This window comes from Plecotus auritus (genome assembly GCF_963455305.1).
Source record: "Plecotus auritus genome assembly, chromosome: 1".
In the NCBI taxonomy this organism is placed as follows: Eukaryota; Metazoa; Chordata; class Mammalia; order Chiroptera; family Vespertilionidae; genus Plecotus; species Plecotus auritus.
The window spans coordinates 235,627,018-235,639,023 of record NC_137770.1 but is presented as its reverse complement, the minus strand read 5'-3'; the positions used below and the strand labels follow the sequence as shown (position 1 = coordinate 235,639,023).

General features: G+C 39.9%; 1 protein-coding gene across 1 annotated transcript in view; it reads right to left on the bottom strand.

Moving 5' to 3' along the window:
- The window catches only part of ADGRA3 (adhesion G protein-coupled receptor A3), a 111,526-nt gene that overhangs the window by 53,233 nt on the left and 46,287 nt on the right, over window positions 1-12,006 (bottom strand). Inside the window, exons 6-8 of the mRNA XM_080683148.1 lie at window positions 8,878-9,038; window positions 5,859-6,072; window positions 1,679-1,843 (exon numbers count right to left, since the gene is read on the bottom strand). Coding sequence (XP_080539274.1) covers window positions 1,679-1,843; window positions 5,859-6,072; window positions 8,878-9,038 — 540 coding nt within the window. The remainder of the gene's footprint in view (window positions 1-1,678; window positions 1,844-5,858; window positions 6,073-8,877; window positions 9,039-12,006) is intronic.

Genomic DNA, 12,006 nt, shown 5'->3' with positions numbered 1-12,006 from the left:
TTTTACTTTAAGGTACACAATATAAGTATTTTAGATTAACAGTTAATCCATATAAACGACTAATCCACTAGCAATAATAAATGCTGACTTCCACATATTCAAGTCAAGGAGAATTAAAAAAAGATAATTTTTAAAAAAGCAATGAAGAACTAGCTGAGCTAAAGATGTTGCTTGGACTTGAAAGACTAACACCAAAGGATTTTCTTATCCTTAAAAATTGGGCTGTACACCCACAAGACAGCAATGGTACCAGTCACAAACAATACAAACTGGCATTCACAATCTTCACGCTGCTTTTAAAAGCAACACATTTCCCTGCATTTATATCACCTACAAACTCATTATTAAAATCCTGAACATAAAGAACATTGAGTAAATAATAAATTTAAGGATGTTTTCAAACAACTTTTTTAAAGTAAAGAGAGTCTAAGGTAAAAGTTGTTACCTCTTACAAATTCTAAACTTTCTAAAAAAAAAAAAACAAACAAAAAAAAACTAACACAATGGTTATCAGGAAATTTAATTTGCAGTCTTTCAGTCGTTCTGCTTATGTTAACTGAGTCCAATACCAATGGCTCCCAAGTTTGAGGCCACCCAATAGCTTTCATTTCCAAAGATGTACCTATTGGCAATCATGAATGCCAATTTCCATATACTCAGGTCAAGGAGAATTAAAAAAAAAAAAAAAAAAGGAACAAAAAATAAACACAAATCCAATTTCCTCCCCCATTTCATTCTTTTGGCAGCTAAGCAAGAAGAACCAAATGGGGGAGGGAAATTTAGATGTGTTTCTCCTAATTATGGTTCCACTTAACTGCCAGTAGTTAAAAGTGACTTAGTAATATAAAACCTTCCCAAGTTTGGCGGGGGTGGGGGGGAAGATACTATTAGTGTGAATTCTGTACTTTAGAATTTCCAAAATGTTTCTCTACCATAGCAATAGTTCTTAACTTTTTCAATAAAACCACCTGTTAAAATGAACATTTCTGGCTCTACCTTTAGGACTCATAAATCAACAGATTTGAGAAAAAGTTCAGGCTGTTTGTATTTTTTTAAATCTCTATAAATAATTCAAAATCATTGTTCTTCTAAAGTACAGTCCTTAGATATATAAGGATATATATGGGTACTAGTACCCCTGCACATGAATCCGTAGCTGGCTGCCGCCCTCCAGTAGCTCTCCGCCCGCTGCCCCACCCTCCTGTAGCTCCTCCCACCCCCCTCCCTCTCCCCATAGCTCGCTGCTCTACCTCCTCCTAAAGCTTTCCGCCTCCTACTTGTAGCCAGTAGCTCGCTGCCGCCCTCATGTAGCTCCCTCTGCCCCCCCATAGCTTGCTTCCCTGCCCCCTCCTGTAGCTCTGTACCGCCCGCTTGTAGCTCACTGCCCCACCCTCCTGCTGATGCATGATCCAGTCGTTACACAGTCAGTAGTTATGCTTCACAGTGTAACGACCATTTGCATATTACATCTTTATTATATAGGATAGGTATAGGTATAGGTATAGGTATAGGTATAGGTATAGGTATAGGTATAGGTATAGGTATAGGTAGATATATTCCCCATTTATATATATATGAATACATACACATTTTCCAACATTCTTGCTGAGAATAGGAGACAAATCATGTGCCTTTGAGGATAAGAAGGGACATGGGGCAAGTCACTTCACCCACTGACCTGAAGTCACCTTTGTTGTTTACCACCCTCTCGGGAGGACAGTACTGTGCAGAGCTTTCTAACACGACGATATCCACAGTTCGTGTGTTGTTTCCGCGCTTGGTCTGGACATGACAGCCCCAATTTCCAGTTGATCCAGCCTGAATATTAGAAATGGTTAGGGCACTGCATGAAGAAAGATTTTAAAAAGAGAGAAAATATGGTCAGGCAAAAAGGGAAACAACCTGGGCTTCTATCACTCATTTAGCAAATATGCCTGAATGCACATTGTGGGCCACGCGCTTGTTAGATTAAAACCAACTTTAAAAATGCCCCTCCATTGACGTACTTGAGCATCAAGTCAGGACAAGCAGGTTGAGAGACTTAAATACGATGGCAAGGGTGAGAACAGAAGCAGGAATAAGGTGCAATGGTATATAATGCCTGAGACTTCTTCCAGAGAAAGGGCGAGCAGGGCACAGCAGGGAGGGGGAACAGCAGCGCAAAGGCAGAAACATTGTGGCACATTCCAAAGCAAAACCAACATCTACCTCCTCACTGCTTCTAAGGGAAAGATTCAAGCATGAACAAAGAAGATTCGTATCTTAAAGTATGTAATTAAGAAAACATTTAAGGTAAAATATTCTTTGGAAAAAGGGTTATACAAGAAATAACTTGCTAAGTCTCTAAAAAGAGGTAGTAAATCACTAATTAATGGTTTAACAAAAGGAGTTTCCACATAAAAGTCTACTTTAATTTCCAAAACGGCTATATATCTCAACAGTTATCAGGAAATTTGATTTGCAAGATGAAGTCACAATTCTCTAATATAAAACCTATTCATTAAAGAGCAAATGTCAGAACATTTAATTAACCTTTACTCCCCACCCCCACAGGACAAATTAGGCTTTGCTTCTAAGTAGATACAAATGATAAGTAATTAGACATAAAGTATCATTGAAGTAACTTACAAAATTATGTCTTGGAGTTTAACACACATTTTTCCAGTCTCTTAAGTCATCAATGGCTACACAACAACAAATGTTCTAATGAAGACTTTGAGGCACTATTATTCTGAATCAAAGACAATGTTGATCCTCTTTACTGTCAGTAAATAAATCAATACACTGTCATTAATAGATTCCCAGATAAAGTGACACAAATGAGTCTGGCATTGAATTTAAGTAACCGGAAAGTTTATCAAACTTCCTATTCATGTGACTCTACTGAACTAGGAAGAAGTGTATAAAAAATTGGCAATGAAAATCATTCTGGGATCCAGTAGGTTCCCAAATCTTCTTGGTTCAGAGCCCTTTCACCGACTAGGTAACTTACTCATGGCGGAGGTTCCAGTTACCAAGTTAAATCTCCAAGCTGTGCATCTAGGTGCTAACAATGTAGTAACCACTTGAAAAAAATACTTCACATCAATTTGGAAGAAACATTTCATTCTTAAATAACAACTATATCTAATGGCCTGTGTGTACCTGTTGGGCATTATACAATTAATCAAACATCAGATACAGATCGGAGAACGATATACTTATTTGTTGTTCCACAATGATTTTTCACTGGATACTTGCTTTGTAGCAAAGTAATCGACAAAAACCCTACATCCCCAAGTATGACACTAGCAAAAGGAACTCAGCATGACTTAATGGTGACACCATAACTGCCTAGAGCTTGTAACTGTGTGGTGTCTGACAAATGTTGAGTATTGCTATTCTTCCTCAGAAACCTACCCCTGGCACCTCTGTAAACTCATATGGTGTCCTGGGTACCTTACACACCCGCTGGGAGCTATGGTACTAATACATTTTGTAAGTATTTCTTAAGATAACTTTTAGCAGTAACTTCAATGTGTAAAACCAATGACCAGAATAAAATTTTCAGGCATCCTCAAGGTAGCACACTTGGAATGTAAGAAAAAAAATAAAAGGCAGCTTCAATGTCATCTTTGAGGAAAACTAGAAATTCTCAGTCCTACCAATCAAGGATCAATAACATGAGGAGACCGATGAAGAATGAACAGGTGTCTCAGGGACCAATTCAATAACCATATTTCCTTTTCCTACAACTCCTATTCTTCTGCGCTAACCCTGGGTAAAGGAGTTCTCGGTCTTCATACAAAAGATTTTCACTTTAGTCAAGTGTCCCTGCCAACAAAAATATTAGGCAAGGCTGCTATCCTTAGCACATTTCTGTACTTCCAGAAAGAATTTCAATTAAGGTATGATTTGTAAAAATAAATTGGTCATATTCATCTAGTTACTTTACAGTCATCAAAATTAAGGGTTCTACGTTTATCAAAGTTCTTTTCTTTAGAAAAGGGGCCCCTGTATTTTTAAAACTCTACTGTTGTATCCTTAGCTAATTTTGGTCCATTCATATAATCACTGCTTAAAATGCACAACTGATGCCTTTGAACATATGTATACACGTATGAACGTATGAAATGATCAGCACAGTAAAACAACGTGACAGCCAGTCTTCTCACTGCTTCTAACAAAGGAACTCTGCTTCTTCGGAAGACAGCTCCTATCAGACCACCCTCCCTGAAGTTTAGTTACAAGCTCTCGACAAACAACAAAATGACAACTCTCTGAATACACTGACTGATACAAAGCAAGCAGAAACCAGAGAGGAGCCCACACTAGGAAGGAGGGATTGGCCCTAGGGAGTAATCATAAAATTGTTTTTAATGGCTTCTGTCCAAGGACATGCCCTCCTCAAACAGAAATTCACAATCTGACGTGTTGAAAAATCACAGGACGAAGGTAGAAAGGAGCCTGGCTGTAAGCCCAAATGTCTGCATATAAAATCTACCCAGATCTCTGGCTGACCCCTCACCTGCACACAGACAGGGCTGATGAACGCAGATACCAGCTGCTGCCTGCCACAGAAAGGAGTCTGCATTCAGCCAAGCTAACTGCTTGAGGAAACAAAACATCAGCTCCCTTCACGTGAACAGAACAAAATCCAGAGTCAGGGGTCACACTTTTTCTTCAAAGGCCAAGAATCAAAAGTGAGGATATTCTATATGTCCTTATGTAAGAATTAAAAATACAACCATTTAAAATTATTCTTAGATCACAGGCCCAGCAGGCCAGACTTAGCCCAGAGGTTATATGTGACTGACTTCTCCATAGTGAATCATTCGTAATGTCCAGGAAATAATCCAACATTACTAGATATATAAAGAATACATATTTTTAAATAGAAAAATATAAGCCATAGTCAAAAGAAAAGTAGTCAGTGATGATCCCAAGATGACCCAGATGTTAGAACTGCCTGGCAAAAATTTAGAAGCATCTGCTAGAAATATGTTAAAAGACATAAATGAAAATATGCTTCTAATAATCAGATAGGAAATCTCAGTGGAGAACCAAATTATAAAATACAATAGTCTACCCCACAATTCCAAGGCATGAATTTCAACTAAGAGACCCTTCGGTTTCTGATATAATGTTTTCATGTCACTTCTGTGGTCTGCTGTGATACAACCCTCCGGTGACCCAGCAGAGTTTGGAAACTGAAGACCTACTCTTTAAAATTCAAGCAGAATTCTAAAATTCCTACTAAGAAATTGGTAGGAAGGTAAGAAGGAGTCAGAGAGAGAGAAAATCCAATGTCTACAGATAAAGATTTTACTAAAGTAAAATATATGGTGAGCAATAATATCATATATATGTTTACTTTGCTTTTTACACTTTAAAAAGTTCATTTGAATTAAGTATTTTGGTGCTCACACCAGCCATGGGGTTATTAAGACAGGTGACATATACTTTTATATCAGTGGGGTAGAGAAAAGACGTATCTTAAAATGTAGCATCATAAAACAGTGAAAATTAGGTGATTCCTAAAAGTGAAACTCTGAGCTTAGCCGTGGGAATTGGGTAGAAATTAAGTTTGACACGTAAAGTTTACAGCATTCCTCCTAAAACTTTAATCAAAATGTCTCTAATTTTTCAACAGTGTTTCTCTTTTTTCTTATACTCCCCACCCCCCCCCCCAAAAAAAATAAAACTGGATGGAAAGACAGCTATTTAATTTTATAAGATGAGTAACAATCAGGAAACCAGATGTCTGCATTTTTAAATGCAAGAAGATAAAATATTGATTCAAACTCCAACTAAACATTACAATTATCAAACAATAAATCAAATTCACAGAAACAGTTTCTGACTTTAAAAACGCTTACCTTGCAATCAACGAGCAGTTGTGAATCATGTTCTTCTCAACAAAGATACCTTGCGATTCATCAGTTTCAACGATCCGCCCATCCTGATACCATAACACTTGCATGTCCTGGTCAATGTACGAAGCCATACACTGGAAGGGAAGGCTGTCCCCCTCAAACACGACTTGACGGTGAGATGGAGTCATGTAGAAAGAGGGCAATTCAAGGGGAGGATCTAGAGATAGTAAAACAAACTCAGTAAACAAATACAATACTATATGCAGGCTCCGGAATGAAACGTTATGGAAATTCTAATTAAAACTTTAAGAATGGAAAACCAAACATTCCTCAATAATGACACTTTAATGCTAGCACAAACAAGGCTGCTCCTGAGATAAGTGGGCCCCAGATGAAAACAAATTTGGCAAAATTAAAATGAAACCATTTTGTAATCAGTTCCGACATTTAGAGTGGTTCCTGTTTGGTGGTATCACATGGCTACGAGATGACCACAGAAGCTGTTCTAAAAGAACAAATTGTAGCCCTAGCCAGGCTGGCTCAGTGGATAGAGTGTTGGCCCTCAGACTGAAGGGTCCTGGGTTCGATTCTAGTCAAGGACACGTACCTAGGTTGCAGTGTACTCCCTGGCCCTGGTCAGGTGTTTGCAGGAGGCAATGTGTCTCTCTCATATCAATGTTTTACTCTGTCTCTCCCCCTCCCTTTCACACTCTCTAAAAATCAATGGAAAAATACCCTCGGGTGAGGATTAACAAAAATCCTATCTAATAAAAGAGTAATATACAAATTAACCATCACTCCAACACACAAGATGGCTGCCCCCATGTGGACACAAGATGGCCACCACAAGATGGCCAGCAGGGGAGGGCAGTTGGGAGGGACCAGGCTGGCAGAGTGAAGTTGGGGGTAACCGGGCCTGCAAGGAAGGGCAGTTGGGGGGGACCAGGCCTTCAGGGGAGGGCAGTTAGGGGTGACCAGACCTACAGGGGAGGGCAGTTAGGCATCAATCAGGGTGGCAGGGGAGTGGTTAGGGGGTGATCAGGCTGGCAGGCAGAAGCGGTTAGCGGCGATCAGGAAGGCAGGCAGGTGAGCAGTTGGGAACCATCAGTCCTGGATTGTGAGAGGGATGTCCGACTGCCCATTTAGGCCCGATCCCACCGGGCAATCGGACATCCCTCAAGGGGTCCCACATTGGAGAGGGTGCAGGCTGGGGTGAGGGACACACACACACACCCCGTGCACGAATTCTGTGCACTGGGCCTCTAGTAATTAAATAAATAAGTAACCAAAGAAATAATCTATATATATAAAAGCCTAAACAACCTGCCAAAAGGCCAGTAGCTATGAAGCTATGACCCGCACTGCTGAGCTGCGGTGACTTGACAGCTGCGGTCATCAGGTGACACACCTGGAACCAGAGAGGAGGGAGTCCGATTCTGGGGTGCAACACCCAAGAACCGCCCTCTCACAATCCAGGACCCCTTGGGGGATGTCAGAGAGCCAGTTTCGGCCCGATCACCACAGGCCAGGCCGAGGGACCCCACCAGTACACAATCAGTGCACTGGGCTTCTAGTAATAAATAAGAGAAAAAATTGTAAAATGATACTTAAATCTGGAGAAGGCAAATGGTGATTAAAAAATGCTGACATAGATGCAATTTAAAAATACTTTTTGGATACTGTATTACCTTTGATTAAACCACTGGTTTCTGGTTATAAAAGTAATGCATACTCATTGCAGAAAATTTAGAACATTTAAAGAAAAAGGAGGGAAAATCTTTTAAGATTCCACATATTATAATCACATTTTAAGAGCTGATATATTTCCTTTCATTCAGAAAAACAAAAGGGAGAAATTTTAAATATATATGAAAAAATGTAGGCAAAAATCATGGGCTCATTAAAAGCCTTTAAAATACTTGGTCCATTGTCTGACACAACAATTCTACTTCTAGTAGTCTACCCAAAAGAAAAATTGCATGCATTCAAAAATGTATGGGAGGAAATTAATCCTTGTACTGTTTATGGAGTGAGAAATTATTAACAAACTAAATATGCAGTAATAAGGAAGTTGTCAAGTTATAGCTACATTTATATAATGGATTGGTATGCATCTATTTTATATGATGAGGGAATAAGTTTATATGATTTCAAGTTAAAAACGGTTACAAGAGCATGAAAATATGCTATTTTGGTCAAAGCCTAGGAAAAAGTTGCAGAAGGTAATACACCAACGTCTCTCTGGGAGGGATAAAAATGGAGCACGGGTTTTATTCTTTTGATTTTTTCGTTTTTTTCTTTATTGAGGTATAATTAACAAATGAAGTTATAAAATATTTGAAGGGTACATCATGATGATTTGACACACATATATATTATTTATTTTCATTAAATCTTAACGTTTTTCCAATGAGCACATTTCTCTGTGAAACAACAATAAAAATGATAATAAAGAGAAAAATGAAAAAAAAAAAAAAAAGATAGGATTGTTTGTTTCCAAACACAAAGACTAAGTCGAAATCTCCTCCTATCATCTTAAGGATTTTTTTTTTTTGTTTGATGTGTGTTTTTATTTTTTCATTTAACACACATTTCTTAGGAATAAACCTTTACATACAGAATTACTGGATGAAAATGTATCAACTACTTAAGAACACTGATATGTTTTGCCACACTATACTTAAAAAGGCTGTATCAATTCACGCCCCCACCAACAAACAATGATTACATCCTCAGATTTTATTACTGTCCACACATTCCTAATTTGTCAACTGACAGAAAACCTGAAGGTCTGTGCTACTCCTTGAAATTGGTTTTCATAAGGCTGTTCAGAGCCTAAGAACCTTAAATACCAACCGGGCTGACTTAATTGTTGGCATCAACGCAATATTATTGAATCCATGAAGATTACCGGTGGCATTCGGTTCCATCAACATGTACAGGGAATTCCACAGTTTGTCCAGGAAAACAGGGTGGCAGGTAAGTTACAATAAATGCTCTCTGTGTTTTCTTCCCCGCTTACCGCATGTCAGCAGCTCCTGCTTCACGCCCGTGACCGGCTGGGCCTGCAGGGACTTGGGGTAAACGCACCGCGTGTCCCGCACAGTGATGTTCCTCTCCTTCACCCAGCGATGCATCCAGAGGATGTTACAATCACAGAGAAGATACTCGGTCTGAAATTCTCTGTAGCAACCATAAGACAGATGAGAGATGACGGTGACTAAAAGGAAACAGCACTTTGGTTTTACGATGGCTTAGCCAGGGGTGGGCAAACTTTTTGACTCGAGGGCCACAATGGGTTCTTAAACTGGACCGGAGGGCCGGACCAAAAGCATGGATGGAGTGTTTGTGTGAACTAATATAAATTCAAAGTAAAGGAGTGGAGGGGAGAGCAAGAGAACCCTCCGCTCTTTCGGCTCAGCGGGCCGGATAGAACAGCCGAACGGGCCGGATCCAGCCCGCGGGCCATAGTTTGCCCACGGCTGGCTTAGGCTCTGGGCGTGTGTTCACCTTCACCACACCAGCGACCTCCGCCATCCACTGGATATGGTCTCCTCTCCAGGGATATGACGTGCAGAGGGTCTGGGGACTCACGCTGCTTTCAACCCAAATGGCTACTCGAACAAAATCTATGCATCAGCCCTCACCTATGCAATAAGCTCCATAAACCCGGGGTTTTGGAATACCAAAGCCCCATCCTTTTTGCCTATCAAAGGCTTACCAATTCATCCTAAAACATGTAGCACTAATAGTGCCTCTTGAAGCTGCTCCAATTTTCCCAGCCATCACCTCCACGTTCTTGGCTAAATCCCTGCCAACTGTCCTGTTAATTTGGGCAACATAAAGCAATATGTGATTGTTTCACATGGTCATACTCACCTGCTGACTGGAGAGTAAGCCCCTAAGGATGGGGTCTATTTCTGACACTTTCGGCTATGTGCCAAGGGATACCGTAATCATTTACACACTTAAGGGATTCAGACTCAAACCCATCAAAAAGATAAGATGTCATACTTGATATGAAAGGAAATAGAAAATTATCTTTTTTTAAAAAATACGTTTTTATTGATTTCAGAGAAGGGAGAGGGAAGGAGAGATAAAAAACATCAATGATGGGAGAGAATCATTGATTGGCTGCCTCCTGCACAACCCTCTGGGGATGGAGCCTGCAACCTGGGCATGTGCCCTGACCTTGAATCGAACCGTGACCTGCAGGTACATTGGTTGACGCTTAACCACTGAGCCTCGCTGGCCAGGCAAGAATTATCTTCATATGTGGCAAGAAAGTGTTATAATTTGGCATTTGGATGTAAGAAACCAAGAGAGGACATATATAGCTTGTGCATTAGTGCGATAATTTCTTGAGTACTTTTATACAAAGCACTAGATATTCATGAGCCATGAATCTCACTAAGTCCAGCTAATAAAAGTTGTCCCCTGCTAACCTGGAGGGCATTATGTAACAGGGAACAAAATGTAAATATAACTAAAAGAGTGTGCCACGTGGTCTGTACAAATAAATCGACACAGTGCAAAGAGCAAATATAACCACTTGTGCTTCTAACACAGACTGTGCGTTGGCACAGGCTTCATCTCAGGGTCGGCAATAAAAAAGAGGGGTGGGGGTGGGGGGAGTTGGGACAACAAAAGCAAAGAGAAAGTAACTTTAAAAAAGTACCCAAAGGATGACTGGACTGATTTCTAATTCCTAAGCGCCAGCCTCTGGTCACTTTCTGAAACTACCAAGTAAAAACACTGGCGATTTAACCCAATTTGGGGATGAAAAGACTTCCCACATTCCTGCTACCCCGGGTCTCAAGAGCCAGATTATTCTTTGCAGTCTTTCTTATTTCCTAAACGTCACAGTAATGACTGACTTGAACATCACTAACGATGCCCAAAGGAGATGTTTTCCTTAAAAAGCAGCTCTGGATGAGAAGAGACCTGATGGAGTCTGATCCAGTGTGACCCAAGGAGGACCCACCTATGACCACCATGGGAGGAGGGGCCAGATGGATGGCTCACCTGCTGGCTGCACCCCAGTGAAGGTACGACATGAGGTTTAAATGATAGCTTTAGACAGTCAAGGGTGAGGAGAAGGGAAGGGTAGAGGTGGGGGAAGAAAAAAGGGAGGAGGAGCCATACCCAGTTTGGCTCAGTGGATAGAGCGAAGGCCCGGGGACTGAAGGGTCCCTCCCGGTTTTTGATTCCGGTTAAGGGCACATACCTCACCCTCCCTAGCCCGGGCCCTGGTCAGGGCTCCTCCCTAGCCCAGGCCCTGGTCAGGACTCATGCAGGAGGCAACTAATCGATGTGGATGCATGTCTCTCACATTGATGTTTCTCTCTGTCTTTCCCTCTCTCTTCCACCTTCTCTCTAAAAATCAATGGAAAAACATCTCGAGTGAGGATTAAAAAAAGAAAAAAGGGAAGAGAGAAGAAGGGAAGGGAGAAAAAGAAAATAATTCAGCATATATACTAGAATTCAGCATATATAAAACAGAGGCATGGGGTAGGGAAGACAATGTAACATGGAAAAAGAGACTCAAGCTCATGAGCTATACATAACAAAAACTTGAAAAACATTACATTTAACTGTAATTCTCACAGAAATTAGCATAAATGAATGTTTAAAACATATTAATATTTATCTTGAAATACAGTTACTTTCAAAAGTAATATTTGTATTATCTCACAGTTAAAACACTTTTTTGGGGGGGAAACTCAATCAATTCTAAAGATACAGAGAACTATGTAAATATGATCTTACATTGACTTCATAAAGCAAATAGATATTCTACATAAACACTCCTAGAAATGTAGTATGATGTGAATTCCGTAGGTGAAGAGGTTATAGGATCAAATTAAATCTCTGAAGTACAAAAGATTCTGAAGCACAAATCCTTCTGAGGGAGGAATACTTTGCACTTAGGGTATTTAATTAGTCAAAGAACAAAATATTTTCTAATTTGAAAACAAAGTCAAAGAGAAAGAATTACCAATGTATTACCTTGAAATACAGATTTCACATATAATATTCTAAAGAGAAAATGGTTACCCCCATCTGAAATGTATTATATTAAGGTTTACAGTATGTTTTTCAATGTGAATACAAGCTCTCAAAAAAGATTCTAATTTCTGCAAATATCACA